This window comes from Frieseomelitta varia, unplaced genomic scaffold, assembly GCF_011392965.1.
Source record: "Frieseomelitta varia isolate USP_RPSP 00005682 unplaced genomic scaffold, Fvar_1.2 scaffold_884, whole genome shotgun sequence".
Classification (NCBI taxonomy): domain Eukaryota; kingdom Metazoa; phylum Arthropoda; class Insecta; order Hymenoptera; family Apidae; genus Frieseomelitta; species Frieseomelitta varia.
Window position 1 is genome coordinate 61400 of NW_025110683.1, and position 25767 is coordinate 87166.

Consider the following 25767-nt stretch of genomic DNA (forward strand, 5'->3'; position numbering starts at 1 on the left):
CTTGCACTTTAATTATTTTCTATAGATATTTTCTATGTTTGTATATAACATTTCAGACACTCGTGTGACTTTTTAATGAAATACACTGACAGAAGCTTGGTGACCTTGCACTTTAATTGCTTTGCAAGTTCTATGATCCAAGTAATTTTAAGTATTAAATCGACGTTGTTACCACGGCAGGGCGTCGCTCTGGAAAATCGAAAATTTGCGAGACGTTATGTTCGTCCACGCGAAATATATTTACGGTGGCAACGGTCAGATTACGCCGCTATCCGAGTTCGTAAAGCTGACGTTTACACGCGCGTTGTTAAACTGCGAGATAGTCGCGAACGGGTTGCCAACGCTTGTTAACACTTCGTTTAACATGCATCTCGAACAAACCTCGTGACACTCGACGACGGAGTTTCTATGATCACATGCGACAATCGCGTTGGAAGAATTATTATTGAAAGTTATTGGTTGTAATTTATCCCCTTCTCTGTGTGTTTCCCGTACCTTGTAGATTGTTTGAACACAAAGCAAGTGCATCATTTATATACGAACCAACGTCGAATCATTTCTCGAGCATTTTTCGGTCCGCGTTGAAATAGAATCTATTTTGAATTTTCTGGTAACATTTTGACAAGGGTGTAGAATGTTTTCTTTAATTTTTTTAAACAAAAATCTAACCACAGATTTTTAAGATACTATCTGTAGTCGATTTTTTTTTTTTTTTTTTTTTTTTTTGAAATTGGAATAGATCAAAAATGATTTCTCGTTAACAATAAATTCTTATCGTATAAATATTCCACTGTCGAATAGGAAAAGTAGACAAAATCTTGGCAAGGGCGTAAAATATTTTTATTAAAAAAGCTTCTTATTAATGTGAACGTTCAAATAGAAAAAAAAAGAAAATCGAAAAATCTCGACTTGATGGCCAAGGTGTAAATTTTTATCCAATACATCAAGACAGATGCTCGTAACGAAGTTGTTGAATAATACACCATCTTGTAACCACAATATTCCACGAATTTGCGATGGATTTAGAATTTATATGGAATCATGAATACGGCGGATGGATTTATGTGACGTTCGCTGCGATTTCCACGCGTTATCTTAAATTATCCTTGGTTTATCGCCCGCGCGAACGAATCTACGATAATCTCGATATAATTGCGATCGTACGTGCGAAGATTCGGAGACCTGCGTCATCGATTCGTTTCGAATCCATTTTTCTTCGTTCTGTTTATTATATGCGCCGGCTTATGTACGATAGACACAGGTAAGGAGATCGTAAAAGCCGCGGCGTTCGCGTGATCGTTACGAATTATTGCTCTTCGTTAACGTCCCTCGCTGGTGGAAGCTTTGGACAAACCTCTCGTAACGTTTCAACGGTGCCAATCCGAATAAGAATCGAACGCGATATGTTTTCATCCGGCGCTCGAATATAATCGAAATATAATCGCCACGTTTGTCGCGTGGAACAAGTAACTCGGCTTGTAAAAAAAGTCGAGAGATCGAAAGACTTCCAGCGAGAATCTGAAAGAGCAAGGACTGAGAAGAGGAAATAAAAGATGCACGTTACTTTGGAGAAGAACTGAGTGGAGTATGAAAATATTGCGACAATAAAAGTGTATTGAGACAAGCATAAAATTAAATTAAATTATTTTTTATAATTATATAATATAATATAATATAATAATTACTGATTATTAAATTAGCTTTTATAGTTATGTAATCATATAATATAATAATTATTTAGTTATTTAATTATTAAATTGTCTTATAAAAGTATTATAAGACAACAATAGTTGAAACAGTCAACAACGATCGTAAAGTGATGAAGCATAAACTAAAATTCAGTTTCAGGGTCTGCCAATATCAAAATACGAAACATCGTACGAACAAAAAAACTTTAAAATACTTTGCAAAAACTCGCAGCATGGTGATATATATATATGCGTTTCGGTTTACTTTGTATTTTCTGCGTAATTTTAGGAACTCCTATCAATCGACTGCCGATCATGGCGAAATCGGTGTTGGATCTGTACGAGCTGTACAATTTGGTGATCGCCCGTGGCGGACTAGTGGACGTGATCAACAAGAAACTCTGGCAGGAAATCATCAAAGGCCTCCACCTGCCGTCAAGCATCACTTCCGCCGCGTTCACTCTGCGCACTCAGTAAGTAGAAGATCGTGAAGTTTCTCGTACGGGACCCTGTCCCGCCGCCTCGTGTCTATTCGCCGGTGATTCGCGATACAACCAACCCCCGTGTGCTTGACAAAAGCTCGCCTGAGCATGAAATCTGCGCCGACGACTAGAAAACCGGACCGTTCACGCGCTCGACGTCTTCCTTTCCCATTCGTCATCGTCTTCCACGTCTTTCGCGCGAGTTCTTGACACACGTTTTCACACGCGCGCGAACATTTCGACATTTCGTACGATGTAAAATCATCTTTGAAAACGAAGGAAACTCGCGACTGTGTAAAGTGAGGGAAGATGAACATTGTATGATCTTTTCTTTCTTCTTTTTTTTTGTTCTTACGAAGTTATATCGACAACTTTTCATTGTCATTGGAGTTTGGATGGCACTTGTTACTTTTAACACATTCCGCACTCGGCCCACAAAATTTTGGAGCAGCAGGGAAATGCTTTGTACAATGCACAATACATGCACTTTTTTTAATTCACATTGATAAAATATTCTTAAATGTTGCTATATATATTTTTCACAGTAATGTTTAAGAATCTATTTTTTGTGTATTTTAGATTTTAACTATTATTTGTTGTTTATATTTGTATAAACACATTAAGGACGATACGCTCCGACAAACATATAGTCAGTTTTCTCGTATTTTGTGAATTATTTAATATACGATTGAAAGGGTTCGTGAGAATGTATATAGCGTTTAACAAGTGTATTGCTTTATTAATAATCATAAATTACCAATTAATTTTCATTTCAGAGGTATTTTATTAAATAAAATGAAAATACCTCTAGTAACGTTTCTTGGTGTGGTACGTTGGGGAAACAGTTTCTCTACATCTTGAAAAATTATATAACATTGTATATATAATTATACATTGTATATTATTAATTATACATAACGTTGCCCTACAACGCAAAAAAGTTGAAACACGAAGAAACGAAAATTTTTCGTCCCCCGAAAGACGCGAATTCTCTCGTCCGCAATGTGTTAAAATTCAAGCTGATTAGGAAACGACGATTATTTCGAATCACGATGAATGAAAGGACGCTACCGCGAATTGATTCGAACGTAAAGTGAAAAATGAAGAGAGGGAGGAAGAAAAGAAGAGGGAATAGCCGATGGGACATCAAAGGGTGTCCTCCACCGTCTTCCGGGCGGCCGTTGTTTAGGAAATACCATCATCATTACCGCTGGGCAAACTGCGAGCACCCATGGAGGATTGTTTGTGTGCTTAAGATGGCGGCTTGTATCAGGAACAGCGTGTTCTCTGCGAAACAAAAATATACGAACCGACGCCGCGGCACAAAAGAAGCTCGGCGAGGGCGCAATATTAAACGCTCGTGACCGTGCTGGGAACACTCAGAACCGTGAAGAAGAGAGCCGAGGACTCGTGCCGTGTTAACTTCCATTCGTCACCTGCCAGAGAGGAAGTCGAAAACGAGGGACGATCGAGAACGAACGTGTCAAAATAAAATCTCCATTTAGGTACCGAACGAGTAAACAGCTCGTGATTACTTCGCGCGATCGTTGAACTAGCAGGCGAGAATTTTTACAGGCTTGTGTCGAGATCATCGACTGCACACAATTTTGTGTGTCCGACAATAACATCAACTATTCTATTTTCAACGCGTTCACTCGTTCGTTCCCTTCCGCGTTCGCCTATATAGTGTCTACACTGTTCGTAACTTGTGAAAATTGTGTTTAAAAGTGTAGAAACAGATATATAGGTTTTCTGATACTAATCTCGTCGTCGTGTGATTAATAAGTGATTGTGTGTATGTATGTATATTAATAAGGTCGAACGCTCCTCGTGAGCTTCTTTTGTTATGTGAGTTCATTATAGAACATGGTGTAATAGACAGTTATCGTCCAAGCTATACGCTTTATTTAACCACAATTCTGTGTCTTCTCCATCCGTGAGGAATAGTGAATCTGTTTATCGCAGAGTATCATCAGCAAGGAATAATGATGAAAATTTGTATTGACGAGTGGAAATAGAAGTGATTTCTATTATTGGGTATTATTGGCTGTACTCGAAGTGTATTTGAATAACAAACACAGTGTTCGAAAGCACGATCTTACTCGTGAAGCTTCTAATTGCTCTACGTTGAAAACGTATGAGAAAATTGAGAATGGCTGACAGAATAGTCATGGGTCATTGTTAGAATTTGTTCTTCTATCTGAAACTCTTCGATCTCTTAAAATTCTTAAAAAAAAGTGCCTCAAAACTGTATTATTTTCCCGAGGAATTATTCAAGATTGGAGAAGAATTGCAAAGGAAGGAGCACAGTGGCATTTCCAACGAAAGAAGATTTACGAATTTTTACACGAAATTAAAAATGCTGATTAATGGACTTTTTACTTTCGTGAAACAATTATGTAGTATTCGTGCTAACGTGAAAGGTGAAAACAGTGTGCACGTTTGTCTTCCAAGCGACAAAATTCTCCTACAGAATGTTTAAATGCTTTCACAGCTGAAGTGTTTATTCTACTCGATTTTGAATTTACCGCGAACAACGCGATAAAGGCTGTTATTTTTTTTTTTTTTTTTTTTCAATCTGTGTATCGAAAAATACGGAAGACAAATATGGAATCGATAAAATGTTTAGTTCTTGAAAAGTTTCTAAAACCGAACGATAGTTCCAGTTCCATTTTATTGAAGTGAAGCCTCCACTTCCGGTTACGAAATAATGATGATCTAATTTTTCGTCGTTCACTATTCCCACCGAAAATGTTACATTACATAATCACACATTTCGACGACCAAGAGTGCACAAGATAGAGTAAAATTGTGACATCGACGATGGCAATACTCCGGCATAGTCTTTCTCCTAAATAGCGGACAGCGGCTAAGATTTTGGGATCAACTTGCAAACGAAGAAAGGGAACACACCCAAAGGATACGAAATTGTTAACAATAGAATGCAGTAAATTTTTTACACAATGCTCAACGTGCTTTCCTTGCATTGGCTTACGTTTTTACATTTTATTTCTCGAAAATAATAATTGTATTTTATACTTTGTTACTGTATTATATTTTATATTTTACTGCATTTTATATTTTATATTTTACTGTATTTTATATTTTATACTTTACTGTATTTTATATTTTATATTTTATATTTTATTTTTTACTGTATTTTATATTTTATATTTTATATTTTACATTTTCTATTTTATACTTTGTCACTGTATACTCTGTACAAGGCTGTATTGCATTTATTTATGCATCTTGTATTCAACGTATATACAAACACATAAACGTAGCATTCCGCAGCTCGTTACGGGAAAAAGAGAAATGAAAAAAAAAAAAAAACAAACGTGATTAGCCACGAATAACAGGAATATTACTATTGACGATCGTATCGCCGATTGTCCGACAAGTTTGAAACCGCGAGAGAGATGCTGTCAATTCCAACGATGAAGCCCAAACGTTCTCGTGCGTCTTTGCGAGCGCGCCAAGTTCCGGGGCGAGATAGTTAATATAAATTTGACGGTCGATTTATCAGGGAGCGGTTATTCTGGTCCCGCGATTCGCGACGCGTTCCTCGGCGAGGCAAGATGAAATTAATTAAACGTTCGCGGATTCGTCGCGACAAAGGGAGCGTTCTGCCGCGTTTTCGACGCGAGAACCGAGATTTCTGTGGTTCTAATCGAGGGGGATAAACACGCGTTGAAATTTAGAAGAGCTGTTTCCTTTCGCGAACAGCACTTAATCCAGCGTTGGCTTAATTATTTTCTCGATGCTCTACTAAATTATTGTGACAACAAGAACGTGAATCAACCATGTAAGAAGGCGATTGAATAACTTTCTTTTTAATATGGGATTTACCAGTGTCTGTTTGCTCTTGACCGAACTATTTATGGGGTTAACTCTGTTGCAGCGAGGATCATCGAATTCTTTAAATTCTCATCGGTGCTTCTTAATTAATTTCGGGATGGGAAGAGAAAGCTTGTTCTATAGATACTTCTAAATAGATAATATTATTTTTGTGCACAAAATCACTCAATGTTGAACAGGAGGTTTTTAAAAAGCCAAGGGAAATTGATCGTGACGATATGTCGACTAAATTCTGTAAATAGTCAATTTCGATATTTCTGTTTCACGCGTTATTCTTTTCGTTTATTCGTCAAAACTTGCGTTCCTCGGCGAGAGAAAAGCTAGAGGCGTCGACACGATACGCGTGCTCCTCCTGTCTTTCGAGCTTCAACCGAGAAATTACATTGGCGTTTCACTAAATAAAATCGGCAAGAACCGCGCTAAATGCCCGAGAGTCTTTATTTATCTTTCTCGTAAAGAAAGACTTCTCGCTGCCTGACTTTTTCATCTCGCAGCAAGTTGGAAAATTGGCCAGCGAGATGACTGCTGTGCAATTGGCTCGTAGCGTGATGGAAGCGCGATCTTGAAAATAGGACGTGGCCGAGATCGATGGACTACAAATTCGTTTGCACAGATATACCGATGGGCTGAATTGAACGAAGAACACGGACGGGAAGACTTACGAGGCAGATATACGATCCTGCGTGCGTGTATCGTGGTTCGTCGCTTCAGTTCTATCGCGAATTCAGCAGAAGCACAACGGGACCCGCTGTTGCGCAACTCGACTGAACAGTGAAGCGCGACAACTTGCGAGCAACTATCGCAGAGAATCTAGCTAACTATATCAAACAGATCCGAAAGATCCGCGCGAAACAGAGCGCGACGCATTAATGCTCGGCCGGCTAACGTGAATTATGTACGCGGCGCATCGCACGTGAAAATAACCCCGCCGATGCTCGATGCGTAACGCGCGACGAAACGTCGGGACGCCGCGGCGCATCCATCATTCCGGCAACCGGTTATCTCGCAGCCGGAGCAACAGGGACAGACGGAGGAAACGAAATTGCAAAGGGAAGAGAGAGCGGAGTGTCGGGGACGAGCGTGTTATATCGCGACATAGTCGGAGCCACGAGTCTTCAATCGTGTAATTATTTATATCGCGAGAGAGAGGGAGAGAGAGAGAGAGGGAGGGAGAGGCGCACTATCGCCTTTTATCGTACACTGTAACTGAGCGAACGGTGAATCTTCTCCTCAGGTAGAATAGAGATACAGGGATGGATAAACATGACACACGCGAATGCGTAAAAGACGGAAACTTCAACGAAGAATCATGGAGAAGCTTCGGTGAAATGCCGAAACACCTTCGCAGGTTTTTCACTGCTCGCCACCGGCGATATTTGTGCAATCGGTGATCGCAATTAATAATTGTGTTATATTATAGTGTTATAATAGCTATTGTGTTATATGTTATAGTGTTGTAGTGTTATAATGGCTATTGTGTTATATATTACAGTGTCATAGTGTTACAATAATTATTATAGTGTATATTATAATAGTTTTATTTTATTATATATTATATTATTTTTATAGTTTTATAGTTTTATATTATTATGTATCATTACAGTGCCATAATTGTGTTATTAATAATTATATGTAATTAATAATTGTGTTGTATATTATAGTGTTACAGTGTTATTATAACAGTTATTATGGTGTATATTTTAATAGTTTTATTATTACAGTGCAATAATTATATGTAATTAATAATTGTGTTGTATATTATAGTGTTACAGTGTTATTATAACAGTTATTACGGTGTATATTTTAATAGTTTTATTATTACAGTGCAATAATTATATGTAATTAATAATTGTGTTGTATATTATAGTGTTACAGTGTTATTATAACAGTTATTACGGTGTATATTCTAATAGTTTTATTATTAGAGTGCAAGAATTATATGTAATTAATAATTGTGTTACGTATTATAATGTTGCAACAGTTATAACAGTTTAGTCGTTATAACAGTTTTTATCATTATAGTGCCGTTATTATTATAGTGTTATTATTATAGCGTAATAGACAATAATGTATACATATAAAAGTTAGCTTGCCCAAACTTGCTAACACCTCCATAAATCTCGGATTAAGTTGATTTTGGATACGAAACGGGTTCTTTTTGCCAAACAGTAACAATTGCCAAACGTTTGGTCACGAGTAACAAGTGCAGTATCTTGCAAGCAACGGAATAGTTTCCAGTACGTATTTTAAATGCGAACGTCGAACTCGAAGGCCTAAGATCATTTTCGACAGTCACGTGACGGACAGTGTGATAAGATTCTACCACTTCACTCTCGTCTAAAAGCACTACGGAATCACACGGAATTTAACGTAGGTATGCAGGTGTATGCTAAATACAGTGCAGTGCCAATACTTCTCGAGAATGCCACCGAGTATATATAGATCTCCCCGTCCCGCACTTTGCACGGTTCGAGCAAATTGTAACCATAGTCTATAAGTGAAAATGCAACGCGAGTCGCAACAATATGGCCCATTATCTCGGTAGCCAACGAGATAGCATCGAAGCTCGTGCCAACGAAGTTTTGCCGGCAAGCTCGTTTTTCTCGGTGAAAAATCAGGCAGTATATCTTCTCCGATTGTTCTCGTTCTCGTCGCCGCGATTGCCTCGCGGCATTTCGACAATTTTCGCTCGAGTGGTGCAACGTGAGTTTCGATTGTCACTCAGGGAGAAAAAGATTACTGTCTTGAACCAGTAATGCACAATCGAGGCCGAGAAGAAATTATTGGGGATGGTGCAGTTTCTTCTTTCGTTCGTTGCGTTCCTCACGCACGAGATGCGCGAAGATTTTTTGGTTTGTCGAGGGGAGAAGAAGAGGAAGAGGAAGAAGAAGAAGAAGAAGAAAAAGAAGAAGAAAAAAAAGTCGAGAAGGCGGAGGAGGAGGAAATGACCGGGCCGAAGGGCTAGTTTTCGGCCGCAGTCTGGCAGACAATCGTAAAAGCCGAACGAACCCTGCGCGAATTATAGGCCGCGGTTCTCTTGCGAGAATATGTCTATCCAACGAGCGACGAGTGTGTGCGAGTGCCTCCTCGCCACGAGGTTCTTTCTTTCTTTCTTTTTTTTTTTTTTTTTTTTTTTTTTCGTCTGGTCAAAATAAACGATAAACATTCACGAATTACTCAAAGCGCAGGAATATTCTGTGAATCATCTGGTCTAGTTTGTAACATTGTAATTCTCGTCGAGTTGCGGTTTTCATCAAGTAATCAACAGGAAGATGAAACGTGACAATTTTCACCGTACATATATAATTTCACCGCGTGAAGTGAAAAATTTCCACATCTCGTCGATCGTTGAGTAAAGCTGCGAAGTCTCATTCACTGGTAAATTTCAATCATCGAGTAACAAATGGATCAGAAGCCAAAGTCAAGCCTGGAAGATCTAAAAAATTGAACACTACATACATAGTTCCACCACGTGAAGTGAAAAATTTCTTGTCGATCGTAGGAGTAAAGCTGCGAAGTCTCATTCAATAGTAAATTTCAACCATCACTCGGTTAGACAAGACAAGTTTTCACAGTTTATCGCTGTGAAATTAAACGCATCTTTGAATATCTATAATTCTCGTCCCCCTCCCACTGTCGAAAGCGTTGTTTCGACTTTTATCTTTCATCTCCATTTCATTAACTTTAACAACGACGGAGAGAAATGGACGCTTTGAGAGCAATTCCTACCTTGCTCAATTCCTCGCGAAACAATTAACGCACTTGTTCACGAGTCGTTGACCGAGTTGCTTTCAGCTCGATCGTGCTTGCCTTTTGTCATCTTGCTTTCTCGGCGTGTTAAGAAACCGTAAAAATCCGTGCAAGTGGACGGACCATCGCCGAAGTTGTTCATCTGTCGCGCAATTATACAAGGCGTCATCGTTCAGGCGCAATTAGAGTGTCCTGGTCGAACATTAAAGTCGACCAAGCGGCGCAGATAGACACGAGGGACACGACAAACGCGAAATTAAATTAAGCGGACGCTCGTCGCCCGGATCTGCCTTGCCAATTTCGCGTCCACCGAGCCACGGCGGACAGCGTGCGTTCGGCTCTCTATCCAACGACGGAACTTCGATTAACACAACTCGGCCTGCTTGGCCGGCCGGCAACGTTAATGCCGTGCCTTATCTCCGTCCTGTCGATACGAGCTGTACACACGTTTGATATTTTACACGCGGAAATCAACGAGACGGCGAGAGAGACACGAGAATTTTCGAATTTGACACGAATAACTCTCCGTGTGTGTCACTTGAAACAATATTGTCTTAGAAAGCGAGCAATAACGGTGTTCGCGAGCTCGGTGAGAATCAACAACGCCGCGCCGCCCATCCGCTTTCTAGCACCTCTGCGCGGTGTTTTTTCTTCTTTATTCTCTTTTTCTACTTGCTTTTCTTTTCTCCTTTCCCAGGTACATGAAATACCTGTACCCGTACGAGTGTGAGAATAGGCGGCTGTCGACGCCGGCGGAGTTGCAGGCGGCGATCGATGGGAATCGTCGCGAGGGACGCCGCAGTAGCTACGGTACATACGCGTCGACCAGTAGTGCTGCACCGGAAAGAGGTGCTCACCAGCCCAACTCGCTCGCGTTACACGGTCAAATGGCGCCGTTATCGCTGGTAACGGCGGTAGCGACCAGTAGCCAGCAGCATCACGTGCCGCAACCGTTGGTGAACGGAAGCGGCGTGCATACACCATCGCATCATCCGCAACATCTTCAGGGATTACCTGGACCGCCGACCAACGCAGGTAAAACGCTGGCTTGTACATGTATCAGGCTGGCACGATGGCTATACGGTAAATATTTCCGACATCTCAAATTACGGCCTCTTTAATCTCTTGCTGTTAGCTTTTTAATCTCTTGCGCTGGAATGACGTGCCGCGCGCGTCGACAATCTCTTGCCCCGATATTTCGCAACGTTTTCTCGATTTTTAAGTATACTTGAATGGTAACCTGGGGAGAACGAACGATAGGTTTATTACTTGTTGATCATTTCCATCAACAAGTGGCATCATACCGGCGAGTTCAGAAGAGACAGATAGCGACGAATTATTGTGTGTACGATTCTGGCCACTCGTTATGGTCCGCAATCAGTTTGCCAGCGCAAGGGATTAAACGTGTGTGTTGTACATTGTAGAACCACGATTATAACTCATCAAACGCACAGTATGTACAGCTGCCATCTGTAGAATTGAATTAAATTAGAAAGTGAGTCAAGGACAATTTTTAAGCACTAGATTTTTTTTCTTGAAAAATCTAGCTACGTTCGACTCGATCAATATTACTTGAAAGACTCGTCGAACGTTTATAATTTCCTTGTTAAACTTAAAAAATCAAATATTTGGAAAGAATGAGGAGAAATTGGGAATATAATTTATTCTTTCAGAATGATATTTCTTAAAACAGAATACGTCACATAAATGGCGCCTCGCACGTTGAGCCACCAGTGTCTAGGTTATTTTCATGTGTTATTTTTCAAACACGGCAAACATCTTGGGGGTTTTCAAGTTTTTGATGATTGGCACTTGGCAATGAAACGTGTAAGCCTAAGATTGCAGACCAACTGTACATATTGAATTTATATCTTCAATTGGCTACGATTCAATAGGCCTCAGCAGGAAGTATACATTATTGTTAATTTTCCATTGTTCTTTTTATGTAACGAAAAAATTAATATAACCAAAAGATGATTTTTCCAGTACATAGAACACAGAAACAATATGCAGGTTGACTTTCACGCGACACAATAGGTCACAACACAAGCAACGGCATACACAAGCGAGCAAGTGAATATTTAGAATGGCGTAAAAAGAACTAGCCAAGTCTCAAAACACCACTGGTCCAAACATCACAAATAATATGTCTCAAAACACCACAGGTCCAAACATCACAAATAATATGTCTCTGTTCCACGAAAGATTTAACTTTAAGTAAGAAATTCTGATTACTTTCCTCGCACGAGGAGTATACTCGTGTCATTCACGGATAACGGGTAACAAGTTTGTTCGAAATAATCATAACAAGCATGGAATAAACGCGATCAAAGATCGTTGTAAGAACCAAAATTCTGTCGTCTTTGAAAGGAATTCGACCGAGGCCAGGATGGGAATGAGTACCGGAAACGAGAGGGAATCGAAACGGGAGATGTAGAGTGTCCGGATGAAAAGTTAGCGGCGCGCGAGGAGACAGATGCGTTTCGGAGAAAAAAGATAGATCGGGTAGAGGAGAAGCGGGTTTATTTTAAATCGGTAGTTAGAGTTCCAGGCCTCCCCGGAGATGATCATGCGAGAGCGAAGGAGGCGTAATTGATTGTACGATCCTCCGGGAGACAGGCGTTAACGGATGACTCTCACTAACGAGCATTCCTACTTCCCTACCCCTTTCTTCCTCTTTCTCGCCCCCTGCCGTAACAGTGGCTTCGCCCTCTTTCGCCTTGTTTCACCACCCTCTCACCCGACTTCCGACCAATTTCGCTCCTATGCACCCTTCTTCCTCCTCCTCCTCCTCCTTCTCCTCCTCCTCCTCCTCCTCCTCCTCCTCATGTTCGCGCCGTCCGCCCTTGAATTTGCGTTTCGCCCGTCCAATCTGCGTGTTTCCACCGTGCTCGAAATTCTTTCACCAGCGAGGATAAATTAAATTTGTTCACAGTAATCCAATGAGCATTCGCGAAACGTGGTGACTCCATCTGATTTGTATTTTTTGTGGCTTTCCTCAAACTTTCCACCTGCAAAGCGGAAATCGTGTGCAATCGTTGAACGTGTGCTCGTCGAGAATGATTAGAGAGATAGCTTCGGTAGTTCGAACCGACATTGGATGAGCCAGTTTGTCGAGATTGCTCGATATTTGCTCCTGACGCACTCTGTCAGAGCGGATCTTCTCAATTTCCTCGAATCGCTTTCCCTCCATTTCTCTCCGCCACGCCAATCACCATACATACCGTCGCGTCGCCTTAATTTAGTCTCTCGCCAGACAGCTATTCAGCCGCGACAGTCTCGCTTTTAAACGTGCAAACGATTGACACCAGCCTCCCTTTTGATCGAGCATCGCCCGTCAATTTCTGACTTCGTCGATCTATCTGTCCGCAGGACCTATTCCTGGAATGGCGCCATCCGAGTTCGAGGCACGCATGGTCGAGTATGTGAAGCTGTTGAACAAGGAGCTGAGGTGCGTCACTGGTACACCGCCGCCGATGATCCATCGACAGGACAGCACGTCGCCTCCTCTTTCGTCATCGCCGAGGGATGTAGCAGGATTCAGTACTTTCGACGTAACGCGATTGTGGAACATGTGTAATAACAATACTATGTATCCAGGGCATCAGCCGCCACCCTCGCCGATACCAGCGATATCCACCCCTGAACCACAAAGAGAAGCACTCGATCTTGGACTCAGGTAATGATTTCAGCTCGCACATATGGTTCGAATTAATGCAGGCACATGTATCACGAATTAATGCAATGAACGATTTTATGCGACTTTTGTCAGATCGTCGCCCGCAGACTCACCGCTAAGATTAACCTCACCTTCGCCGAGCAACGCGCCAGTGAAGAGAGATCAGGATACCCAGGGTGGGTCCACATCTGCAAAAAGACCAGTTGCCGATGATGACAGTTCCAACGAGAGGACCATCATGGCTGGCACGCACATAAGAATTTCAAATCGAGGTAAGAAACGAGCGCGAAGGTCTCACTTTGTATTTTTTTTTTTTTTTCCATACAGCTACATACACTTTTTGTAGCCCCGTACAAAATCGTATACACGAGCGTCACTGGTTTGTCAACTATGTCATTTGCAAATTGGATCGCGCGATTGCTGGAGTAATTAAAAATTCTCCCGTAATGGACAAAAACCAGTGGAAATGGAATTAAAAGAGCATCTTGTCTTTTGATAACTTAACCATTTGCGGTCGAAAGAACTCTGTTGCATGCATGCTTCTAGTGTTACATTTGTTTGTACGACGATTGCTTTTGCTTAGCGATGCTGAACTTGAAATGCCAAGTCAGTTTTCATTTCTTTTTGGATATAGCAACGCATGACGTACTATTATAAAAAGTCTCTCTGTATTTATTTCAGTTTATTTTATATTTTTTTTAATTTACTGCAATTGTTCGATCCTGCCTAATAAAGAAGCCGTATTGCAATACGAAAGTAAATTCACGAAGCTGTACGGATGTAGTTTTTTCTTTTTTTTAATTTTTACTTCATTGCATAGTAATAAATAATATTCGTGTGTTGTCTATCTTCAAATAACAATTAATAACCTTACGCCTAAGTAAGGGTCATCCGCGAGCGAGAATGATGACGTTTATTGGGAAACTTGTGCATGCAGCTGTTACGTCCGCAAAGGGTTAAAATAAAAATCTTATTTTCTTTTGTATTTTGTCTTATGAGGTGGGTAAAAACCATATGTACTGTACGATATTGTCTCTGATCTAAATTAACAACGATAACGATTTTGCGACATTGACTTCGACGCTACATGCACTATTTTTAAATAACTCATTTTTCCATTAATTTCAGTCCTGTCTAATCATTGCTCGTTTATAATTGCGCGTATGTCTAGCGTATATCTTTAAACAGAAATGAAATATTAGATATTTAACAAACTTCGAAAAACGTCCAAAGTGTAATCGCAAAGTGTATACTGTACAATAGCTCTAAAAATGACAGAATATAAAATTGCAACAGTCGGAAACACAATACACAAATGATAGGTTTTTAGAACGTGGTTTAGACTAAACTAACGAATACTTTAATGTGAAAAGGAAACGATTGACAAACGTTCGTCACGGAATTTTTGTTTTTATCAGTTCCAGACGACAAGTATATGGTTTTGCCCAGGTATATATATACGGTTCTGTACAAATTTCCCATGCAATATATTAATGTACGTATAACGGTGAAATGTTTGATAACAGGAGACGGAAGAAACGGTGATAATTCCTTAGTAGTCAGTATGGAGCTGAACGGAATAATGTATCAAGGTGTCCTGTTTGCGCAACATGAGACTAAAACCGCGACATGCAGCAACAGCAGCAATTCGAAACCATCACGAAGCGTAATTTCGTGAATGCGAAATGATCAATGGAGCAGCCTACAATATCTATCGACACACAGGATTCATTTATAGAAATAAGTGATAAATATAATTACCATAAAGAACGAATGAAGCTGTTTGCCATAATGTTAGTCATCGATCGATCGAAGTGTCTTGATAATAGTAAAAGTCGGAAAAAGTTCGAATTTCAATGTAGTTTGACGCGTTTGATCAAGATCTCTTATGCGAACATTTGTTACGTCGTATGTATCCTTTTATTAAGTTTATTTCTTCGAGTCAAAACATTTTTTTGGAAAAAAACTCTGAAACCTATTGTGATATTAGATGCGCGTATCTAAAAGATCGTCAGATTTGTTTTATTTCTTGTTAACGTTATATGAAATTTTTCTGGTCACTTTTCTTTTATATTTTTTTGGTTAATTGGCGAGCTTAGAATAATGTTTAGTTTTTTTTTTAACAACGACAACTGCTCATTTAATAACGTTTTGTTATCAGAATGATAGAAATTGTATAAATATACAAGGTGTTTCCGAAATACAATCAGCTAGAAGGTGATAAATTGGGAAAAAAGGCAAATTTTGTTTTATTTAAGAGTTTCTTTATTTTTCATTTCCGAATTTAAAATTTACTAGTTCTAGAGTACTTGAATTTTACTAGCTGTGACAAAGAAGAATAAATATCTTATATAAGAAAATATCTTATAAACAAAATCAAGTATCTCAAAAACAAGTAGAACAAGGAAAATTTCAAACTCGATTTTCGCGAAAAAGGAAAAAAAAATTTTCCTTGACATTTTCGCATAAAAAATAATCTGTTAATTATTTTTTCTGTCATGTCTCAAATTACTTAAATTTAAGCATATCTGACAAAATTTTCAAACTCGATTGTTTCAAAAACGTTGCGCAGGAAAATCGGAAAATCGTTCATTCTCCTTTTTTGTCTTATTTTAGAAAAATGTAGAATCACATCCCGATTTCGAAAACATCCTATATGATACTGGTAGCTTAATTAAAACGTTATTTTGTGAGTAATGTATGTATGATTTATGTGCAATGGAAAGAACATATCTTTTATTAATTATATTTTTTAAGTCTCGTGGTTTCTTTTCATTTGAGAAAAATTTTTTGGAGTATTGCTCGCCACAGATTTTACATTAAAATTGAATATATAATAATTAAAAAGAAAATAGAAATACAAATTGTAAAGAATATTTGTAAAAGTAAAAAATATTCTCCGAGAAATTTTAACTCAACTTAGTAGATTAATAATTGTTTTCATAAACGAACTTCTGATCGATCGTTTTCCACTTTCTTTTCTTTTCTTTCTTATTTTTTTCTCTTTCTTCTTCTTTTTTAATTCTTTATCATCGTATTTAATCAGAACGTCTTAACTTATTTATCTCTCGATAACTCGAGGCACGACCGTTGTTCGTGCAATTAATTTCTAGTAGTTACTAATAATTTCCAATAATAGCCCTCTTTTCTTTTTTTTTCAAACTTGAAAAATCGGTATCGGTAAAAGAGCCGATATTTTACAGCATTTTAAATTGGTACATGCACATTCGTTTTTACCACGACTATTAATATTACTACGAATATAGAAAGTAAGTGTATGTATATGTGCAGGTTTGTGTATTGATAAATACGTATTTGCTATATACGTGCATAAATATGTACGTTTACATGTACCATACATGCTTTTATATGCTCATCTACATGCATGTATAGACAGTTATCCATCTTGTCGCTTGTTCGTAGAGTGTACATAGTCATTCTAATGTATTTCTTCATTCGTGAATGAGAGAGAGAGAGAGAGAGAGAGAAAAAAGGAAAGAGAAAGAGGGGCAGAACTTGTGACAATTTACAAGTATGCCATTATTAGAGTTATAATTATTATTATTATTATTATTATTACTCTTAGATATAGAAATATCGTGATTTTTATATTATTAAGTACGAATAATTTTTATTTTGTTTTACTTTCTTTTCGTTGTGACAAAAATAGTATCGTTGCATGATTGCGTTCACTTTTCGTTCATATTCGTCTACGTATGGATTAACACCATGGAATCGAACGAAATGAAAAAGTAGATAATTGCTACCCATTTCTTTCTTTTTTACTTCATGTTTCTGCGTTTTCCTTTTTTTTTTTTTTTATTAGATGGGCGAAAGATCCGAGCGTTTGAAGCATTTAGTAGCATACCATCTGAACGTTCGAATCCGCCTCCATCTCGCATCACCTCGCATCACCTCGCACTGCTTCTTGCACACTGCTGTGCCGTCGATTTTTGAATTCTTCTTTCATTTTTTCTTTTTCTTTTTTAGTAATGGAGAATCATGTCTTTTTTTTTTCAATGTCAAGTAGGGCCAGTTCGATAATGATAACGCATCTGAAGAACTGTAAAACGCTGAATATTCACGAGTCGATACCTACACAATGTTTACTTTAGATAATGCTTAGTATGTAACGCGTAAAAATCGTATAGAATTGAAGTCTATCTATATCTGGTAAATGTATTTGCAATGCGACCAGAATGAGAGAGATAATAAGAACATTTTTAATCATAATCGTTAATATTAGAAAAACTCAGCGTAATAATACGCGCAATAATAATATGAAAAACATAGTCTAAATGAGAGAAAAAGAATTTTGCGAATGGTTTCATCGATCTCTATATTCATAGTGAAAAGCGAACGATATAACGATGTTTTTATTTCATAATCTTAAGATTTGAAATATATAGCTATGGATAGATAGTGATGCGATATTGAGAAGAAAGAAACTATTTTATTGTTTATGATTCAAAAGTTAGCCAAAAAGACTGTTTATATAGGACGAATATTATATACGTAGAAATAATTTCTTATTATGATTATTAAAAACGATATTATCGTCATCGTTTATATTAATATTACGACTATATTATTCCTACTATTAGTATTATTTAGCTATTTACTGTTATTACCTTGACAGCGAATAAGGGTTCTAATAAAAAGAATAAAAAAAAACAAAAAAAAATAATAATATTTACATCAAAATTTAAAAAAAAAAAAGACAAATTTTTGTTGCTCTACGTAAATATAAGAAAGCTGTTCCTGTCTTCTTTCATTTTTATTTGAGATAAATTTGATCTCGGATAAAAAGGGAAATACTCCTGTAGAGATGTTGAAATTAACAATAATATTCAGCTTTTCAACTGTTTGCTAAATTATTTTATATTTTATGTAGCATTTTTATTTTTTAATTGATTACACCAAATATGAAATTGGTAAACAAATTAAATTAAAAAATGAGCAACAGAAAAATACACGATTGTGATTTTAACAGCTTACGAAACGAGGATTTATCAAATCGACTGTTTGTTGCTAGTTTACGAGTATTACTAATTATTTCTTCTCGTAAAACTAAAGATACGACATGTTTACAGGCGTATATTGTAATAATTATCATGAATGTTGTATATATATATATCAATTTTGAAAAAAGGTATAGAAAACTGTATCTTAGTAAACTATCTTAGTCTTCGTAAGTAGCAACTTATCGTTAATTATGTATAAATCATGTAAACGAAATAACAAATAAAAACGATAATACTTTTATATCAATAGTACAATAACCTCGTTGCATCTATAAAATTTAAAAGAAAATATAACTGTACAATCGTATTTTTAGTTTCTGACCTTTTTTAAACTCTTTTATAATGGCAACAATTTTTAATGTCATTAGCTATAATTTGTTACAACTTCAATATGTAATATTACATTCTTTAGAAAATTTTTCTATCTCGTACAATAATGCTTGTTTTTCTTCTAATGTTGCAAAGGTATATTCTACAGATGACAGGCAAAGTTTTAGAAGTTGTTCTTGTTTCAAACCAAATGTTGAACTAGCTATTTTATATTCATGAGACAAAGATGTATGAAAGACACCTTTGTCATCAGTCTAAAAAAATAAAATGTTCTTTTCAGAACGATTATTTAGATAAATGTTTACTCACATCAATTTTACTCACACCAAGACAAATAGGATGTCCAGCTTCAAATAAATATTTAAATTGATGAGATTCGTAAGTAGATACTGTTTTACATTGAATATTCGAAGTTAAACACAATTCTAGATGAAAGATAAAAATCACATATCTAACATATTCTTGGGAAAGATAATTAAAAAATTTTCATAAATTTGTTGCTCTTACCTACAGGAATCTTGGAATCAAGAAGCAAATTAAATAATTTGCTTGATCCTTGCAATGTAGGATGAATGCAGGTACAATGTCCTAATCTATCTGGTTTAAATTTGAGGATATCTATTGTTTCTGTTTCATTTGGAACCTACATGAGATAAATGAGAAAGCATTTGATATATCTAAAAATTCAACGAGATTAAATTTAGTTTAATCTAATTTCTACCTCTGCACAATGAGCTGCAATTTTAAGTCCCGCCAGTCTAGCTTTTCTTAATAATTCTAAAAATGTGCTTCCTGTCATTGGATCTCCACTCAGATCAAGTCCAACAATATATTGCGGATATTTTTTAAAAAAATTTATTGCTAATTCTATATTATCTTGAGCTGCTTTATATCCTTGTTTACGATTGATAGATATTAATAATTTCAACAATATACTTGGAAAATCAGTCTTACAAATCCTATAATTATAATCAACAATTTTTAATTGGCATTTAAGAACAAAAATTTTAGTTACGTTCAGTTATGTAAATTACATATTTACTCAAATGCTTTTATAATCGCTTCTACATATTCTTGTTTTGTCATTTTTCCTTCAATAGCACGTGGTGTACTTCTAAGCTCCAAATATATCACATTATCCTCTTTAAATTCTTTAACTGTATCATACGTAGAATGAAAAACTGCTTCTGGTGTTGTTGTTAATGAATGTGCTATATTAAATACTTTGAAACATCTATGAACCAATTATTACACCAATTATTATTATTTTGAGTATAACTTCATATAATTTGAAATTGAGAACTTGAAATTGTATATTGTTATTCGTACTCGCCTAATGATGAGAAATTTTTTATACTCATGAGTGTATCTTCAGAGCTTTTTGAATTGGGATTTTGCATTTTATATAATTTCTTCAAAGTATCCATGCTTAGGGATCCATTTAAATGAGCGTGAAGTTCCTATTATATACAAAAAAAGAAGATATCTTTTAACCTAAGCATTAACCTATACGTTTTAAGTTTCCAAATACATACCAATTTTGGAAGAGCTTGACACAAATTTTCTAAGTCCATCATAAAAAATAAATAAACTTTTGTCGTATGTACAAAAAAAATATCTTTTTTATTTTAATATGCTGTATATTTAAAAACCATTGATAACTCTACAGAAACTGAAAGTAATCAATTCCATTTGAAACGTGAACTACATGTTCTCTATATACACAACTTGTTCTATGATCTTAGATTCGTATTTTTCTAAAAAATTAAAAAAAAATAGGACAGTGAAAAATATACACATATATTCAATAAAATTTATATATTTATAATTAATTTAATAATAATAGAAAAGTATATAAATACAGACTTAAAACAGAATGCAAGATATTGTATCATTATATTCTCAGAAAATACAATTAAAATAATCTTAATTTTATAAATATTATATTAAACTTATATACTATTTAATATCTTTTGGAGTGCCTTAAAACTGTAGAGTACTAAAATATTGAATAATACTTGAAGATAGTATAATGTAAAATACTAGTATTTAATATATAATTGACATTAGTTCTGCAAATTTAATGTTTAAAAAAATATATATTATAGGGTATCTTTTAACTTTTTTTAAAACATTTCCAGCTTTTTCATAATATATAATAATATATAATATATAATAACTATTTATTATAATATTTCCTCCATAACAAACAAAATATAAAAATTAAATATGGAATATTAAAATTAAATTTAATTATATGTATATAACTTTTTCAGGAATGTTTATACATATAATTCTGATTTTTTATAATCTTTTAATTACGATTCAACATACAAGCACATCAAATATATAAAACTTGCAATTCGACATGGAAGAAATTTTTCCGAATAAATTTTAATTTCCAAATTTGGCATTTAATAATTCGTATTCGTATTTATATGATAAATAGTACCACAGCAAAGTATAGGCAAGTATAACAGTGAAGCATAAAACTGTCTTATATTTTAAGATTGAATACCATGCCTAGGAACTGTTCATAGTGAATTGTAATTACACCATCCAGATCTGTGTCTAACTGCCTGAAGGCAGAAGTTAATGTCTAAAACAAAAATTATTCATATTCATGAAACATAAATGTAAAATATAATCTGTAACAGAATATTATGCATACAGAGGCTTACATATAAAACTACACAGCACTGAATAAAGTCATCAAAATATATAGTACCACGACCAGCTCTGTCGTATTTGCGTATAAGAGTGTCTATAATTTGGTCTGATAATCTGTATCCAAAATTTGTTAGAGCTGTTTTTAATTCATTTCTATCAATATTTCCACTGTTGTCCCGATCAAATGACCGAAAGCAATTTTCCCAATCTGTTACATACTTCCATAAAGCTCCAAATTCTTCAAAACTAACTGTTCCCTTCTGGTTTTTATCAAACATACCTGAAGAATCAGGATCAGTTTTGTCAATATCAAACATACCTGTATGAATGCAATGAAATACACTAAAAACATATTAAATATGATAGAAGTCCATGTAAATCTACTCAAGAACTATGGGATGCATTGTTAACTGTATTATACATTATAATAATATAGCATGTTAAATCTATTTATAGATTAAATTAATAAAATAATAAAATAATTACCAATCATTAAACGCACTGTTTCTGGATTAAATGGTGTCCAAGTCCCATTTGAAAGTGCTTGTTGCAACTCTTCTGCAGTTATTGCACCAGATCTGTCTTTATCAACTCTATAATGTTCAAATAAAAAACATTAGTCTTATATACCTGTTGCTTTCTATTTATTATGAAAATTTTGTTCGTTCTATAAAACTATATATGAAAGATAATACATTTATGTCTTTCATGTACTAAATTAAGATCTTTTAAATTAAGAATTTTTAGACAATATTTACATAATTTAGAAATATTTATGTCTTAGAAAACTTCTTGAGATATTTAAATAATTTCATTTAAATGATTCACCATGTATGTAATATACATAATTGATAATTTATATCATGTCATACCTACATAATTAACGGCAAGGTTAATTAAATATTTAGCATGTTGCAATTTTTATGATACAACACATACAAAATCATAGAGGTTATATAGAATAAAATTCATATAAATTTTAAAATACCTTTGAAAAACATCCCACAGAAATTCTCGACTAGGCATAGGCGATACAAAAGACATTTTTTAATTCTTCGTTTCTCCAAAATATAAAATTAAATATAGTTATATTTAACACTTTTTTTATTATTATATTTTGCAATTGAATGCAATGAGTAACGTATATGATAATATTAATCTATGTTTGCAAAAGAACTCCACAAAAAACACGTCAGAAATACGTCACGCCACTGAAAATTCCGTGTTATTACTAGAAATACAAACACTATTACCCTCTAGCGACAAGTGGTTATATTAATTGAAAATTGTTTGCATAGTCATAGACAAAATACAGAATAGATTTGACATTCAATGTTTTTTCATGTACCATGTTGTACCTTATATTGATAAACGTTAAAAACTGTTAGAATATTTAGAATGTTATATAAGACGAGAATAAAATCGGCAATTTTTGAAATGACACCTCGGAAAAATGAAGGAAATTAAAATGTCATATACTTACCTTTACAGATTAACTTTCAGGCAACACTGCCTGTACTGAAATAACTGTATCGAAAATTAAATAAAATACTTTACCCAAATAAAATTTGACTTTACATATGAATTAATATTAAAAGTTTATACAAGCTAATTTCACTTATTATATTAATTTCACAAAAGATTGATTATAATCTTTAACTGATAATGTTTATATGGTGTTAATAATATTGATTGTAATACTTTTCTTTTGCTGTATCTAAATTATTGCGAAAAACTATTGGATTATATATATACAGGGTGTTTTGTAACTTTTGGGACCCACTTCGGGAGCTGATTGTACGCCTAAAAATACGTCCTATTGCATGGCCTGCTCATTCTCCGGATTTGAATCCATTAGATTTTCATTTTTGAGGACATTTAAAATCACACACTTGAACATTTGAAAACGCTGAAATACTACGAAATAGAATAGAGCAAGACTTCTGACAAATTCGAGAAACACCAGGAATGACAGAGAGAGTAACCAGATCAATGACAAGACGCGTGCAGGCTTGTCTTCAAATGCAAGGTGGTCATTTCGAGCATCTTTAGTAAAAGTAATTAAAACAGAAAATTCATTATATCTCATAAACGAAGACAGATAGGACATATATTTATATGATTTTTTTTCATTATTTTTAAGCGTACAATCAGTTCCCGAAGTGGGTCCCACAAGTTACGAAACATCCTGTATGTATTGATTAGTGAATATCACCCTAGTTAAAAATTATTACGCATGCGTTTAATACATTATATAAATTGTAATATAAAAAAACTTCTCTTAATTTTATTTTTTTAATTTTGATGTAACACAAATAAACGTATCTTAAATTTAACTCTTAGTTCTAAGTTAATTTAATAAATTATTTAATTCTGTAGTGCCTAATGGAGTAAATATATAACTTTTATATATCTATTTATATATGTTTTTTGTATTTATATGTGTAAATATGTAAAAAAAGAAATAAATTATGAGAGATTACAAATTTCACCTGCGAATGAAAATTTGATTGATTAGTGGGGAAATTATATATTATTTATATATTTTGTTATTGTTTAATATTGTTTGTAAAATAGTATTTATTAATAATGTTGAATACATATTATAAAATATAATAAATAGAACGAGATAATATATCTTGGTTAAACCTGATTAAATAAACCTAAAATATTATATAACTCTCTCATTTTATAAAAACACTTATGACTCTTTTGTACGATTGTTCAACAAAATAAAAATTATTAATAACAAAAGCTGTTATGATTTTTTACATTGAAGTAAAAACCTTCTTTACCTTTCCTTATAAAAGAAAAATATTTCATGATTACTCTATTAAATATACCCAATATTATTTTTTGCAATGGAAATTTTGTATATAAGATTGGTTTATATATTTTGAATTCTGTGCACATTCATATTACGTTTGTTTAGATCTTTTTATTTTCCATGCTCCAATTCTGTATTTATACCAAATGAAAAATATGTCTTTACCCATTTGTAGCCAGCTCCAAAAGGGGACTATTTTCGATCCTTCAATTTCTGTCCAATTTACAGGAATCTCAGTAATAGGAATGTTTAAAATTTTTGCAATATATAACATCTCTACATCAAATGCCCAACGTTCAACATGTAAGGCTTGGAATACAGCTCTTGCAGATTCACGTGTTATAAGTTTAAAACCACACTGTGTATCTCTGATATCTCTTACACCCCAAAACCAAACTAGGAAATGGAATCCATGCATTAAAAATAATCGGAAAAAAGATCTTTTGGCAGTTTCTTCTTCTCCTAAGTGAGCTCTGGATCCACATACTATTGCATGAGAGGAACTTACTTCATTTGGTTTATCTATATAATCAACTGAAAAAAATGTTTTTTCACAAAAATTCAATAGATTTTATTTTATATCATGTTTTGAAAAATAACTTACATCCTAAAATATTTTTCAAACTATCATCTAACTTTTCCAAATCTTTAAATTTAGTAGCACCATCTGCATCTGCAAATAATATTACACTTCCTCTTGCACTCAGTATACCCTTAAACAAAAGTAATTACAGTAAAAAATAATTAAAATAATATTAATATTAATTATTAAATTTCATATTATTGTGTTACTAACTAGTCTTACTGCACCACCTTTTCCTCTGTTCTTAATAAGATTTAATACTCTAATGTTATCATATTTTAGTGCATACATATGAGCAATATCCACAGTTTTATCAGAACTTCCATCACTTACTATAATCAGTTCATAAGTGTGTCCATTTTTTGAACGCTGTTCCAAATATTCCAAGCATTCATCTAACATTACTGGCACTATAAATTAAATATATAAACATACTGTTTTCAAAAATATGCAATTAATCTATCAATATTTACATCTTTGTTCTTCATTATATGCTGGTATTACAACACTTAAATGTACACTCCATTTTTCATATAAAGATGGAAAAGCATCTATACTTTTTGTTTTTGGATTAAAAAAATATTTTTCTTTCTCATCTCGCCATATTTCTGGATATGGTTTTGTTATTATAAATAATATTATAGAAAACTGAAATCAGGGGATTAATTGCAATTATACAATGTCTTAATAAAAAATTATTTAATTAGAAGATATTAACATACTTATAGAATTGCCACGTTTATACAAATTTAAATAACAGATAAATAACAATATAACCTAAAAACGTACCACAATTATACATATTATTGCAAATAAAATAGTGTAAAGAAGTAAATAATATAATTGTATCATTTCAATGTTATTGTATTTTCA

The 25767-nt window shown here is 34.7% G+C and overlaps 4 protein-coding genes across 5 annotated transcripts in view; 1 reads left to right on the top strand and 3 right to left on the bottom strand.

Moving 5' to 3' along the window:
• The window catches only part of LOC122537011 (protein dead ringer), a 36969-nt gene extending 21031 nt beyond the window's left edge, over positions 1 to 15938 (top strand). The window contains exons 2-6 of the mRNA XM_043669882.1: positions 1978 to 2161; positions 10479 to 10816; positions 13154 to 13460; positions 13554 to 13732; positions 14987 to 15938. Of these exons, the coding sequence (XP_043525817.1) occupies positions 1978 to 2161; positions 10479 to 10816; positions 13154 to 13460; positions 13554 to 13732; positions 14987 to 15138 (1160 nt within the window). The 3' untranslated portion in view covers positions 15139 to 15938. The remainder of the gene's footprint in view (positions 1 to 1977; positions 2162 to 10478; positions 10817 to 13153; positions 13461 to 13553; positions 13733 to 14986) is intronic.
• Positions 15939 to 18174: 2236 nt separating this feature from the next.
• On the bottom strand, positions 18175 to 20548 carry LOC122537006 (adenosine deaminase-like protein). Its single transcript, XM_043669876.1, has 7 exons — positions 20350 to 20548; positions 20144 to 20274; positions 19857 to 20048; positions 19536 to 19773; positions 19322 to 19457; positions 19139 to 19239; positions 18175 to 19068 (listed from the first exon to the last, which is right to left on the bottom strand). The coding sequence occupies exons 1-7, from the start codon at positions 20389 to 20391 to the stop codon at positions 18871 to 18873; spliced, it is 1038 nt and encodes a 345-aa protein (XP_043525811.1). The 5' UTR covers positions 20392 to 20548; the 3' UTR covers positions 18175 to 18870.
• A 563-nt stretch (positions 20549 to 21111) lies between these two features.
• On the bottom strand, positions 21112 to 22788 carry LOC122537010 (programmed cell death protein 6). Of its 2 annotated transcripts, none has more exons than XM_043669880.1 (4): positions 22473 to 22788; positions 21971 to 22077; positions 21496 to 21803; positions 21112 to 21413 (listed from the first exon to the last, which is right to left on the bottom strand). In XM_043669880.1, exons 1-4 carry the CDS (start codon positions 22526 to 22528, stop codon positions 21312 to 21314), a joined length of 573 nt encoding a protein of 190 aa, XP_043525815.1. In that variant the 5' UTR covers positions 22529 to 22788; the 3' UTR covers positions 21112 to 21311. The 2 variants fall into 2 exon arrangements, with proteins under 2 accessions (XP_043525815.1, XP_043525816.1); XM_043669881.1 differs by having other exon boundaries at positions 21496 to 21764; positions 22473 to 22738.
• Positions 22789 to 24049: 1261 nt separating this feature from the next.
• Positions 24050 to 25746, bottom strand: LOC122537009 (dolichyl-phosphate beta-glucosyltransferase). Its single transcript, XM_043669879.1, has 5 exons — positions 25684 to 25746; positions 25368 to 25542; positions 25108 to 25304; positions 24916 to 25024; positions 24050 to 24845 (listed from the first exon to the last, which is right to left on the bottom strand). The coding sequence occupies exons 1-5, from the start codon at positions 25744 to 25746 to the stop codon at positions 24403 to 24405; spliced, it is 987 nt and encodes a 328-aa protein (XP_043525814.1). The 3' UTR covers positions 24050 to 24402.
• Positions 25747 to 25767: the final 21 nt, after the last annotated feature.

Bases quoted from the DNA above. Each gene is read 5' to 3' on its own strand.
- LOC122537006 (XM_043669876.1), bottom strand. From the start codon at position 20,391: ATGATGGACTTAGAAAATTTGTGTCAAGCTCTTCCAAAATTG. The intron at 20,275-20,349 runs GTATGTATTTGG...TGTATATAATAG, and splicing joins GTCAAGCTCTTCCAAAATTG to GAACTTCACGCTCATTTAAA. The intron at 19,069-19,138 runs GTGAGTAAAATT...TTATTTTTTTAG, and splicing joins GACATCCTATTTGTCTTGGT to ACTGATGACAAAGGTGTCTT.
- LOC122537010 (XM_043669880.1), bottom strand. From the start codon at position 22,528: ATGTCTTTTGTATCGCCTATGCCTAGTCGAGAATTTCTGTGGGATGTT. The intron at 22,078-22,472 runs GTATTTTAAAAT...TGAACATTATAG, and splicing joins CTGTGGGATGTTTTTCAAAG to AGTTGATAAAGACAGATCTG. The intron at 21,414-21,495 runs GTAAGCCTCTGT...TTTTTGTTTTAG, and splicing joins AGTGCTGTGTAGTTTTATAT to ACATTAACTTCTGCCTTCAG.
- LOC122537009 (XM_043669879.1), bottom strand. From the start codon at position 25,746: ATGATACAATTATATTATTTACTTCTTTACACTATTTTATTTGCAATA. The intron at 25,543-25,683 runs GTACGTTTTTAG...CCCTGATTTCAG, and splicing joins CAATAATATGTATAATTGTG to TTTTCTATAATATTATTTAT. The intron at 24,846-24,915 runs GTAAGTTATTTT...CATTTTTTTCAG, and splicing joins TTTGAAAAATATTTTAGGAT to TTGATTATATAGATAAACCA.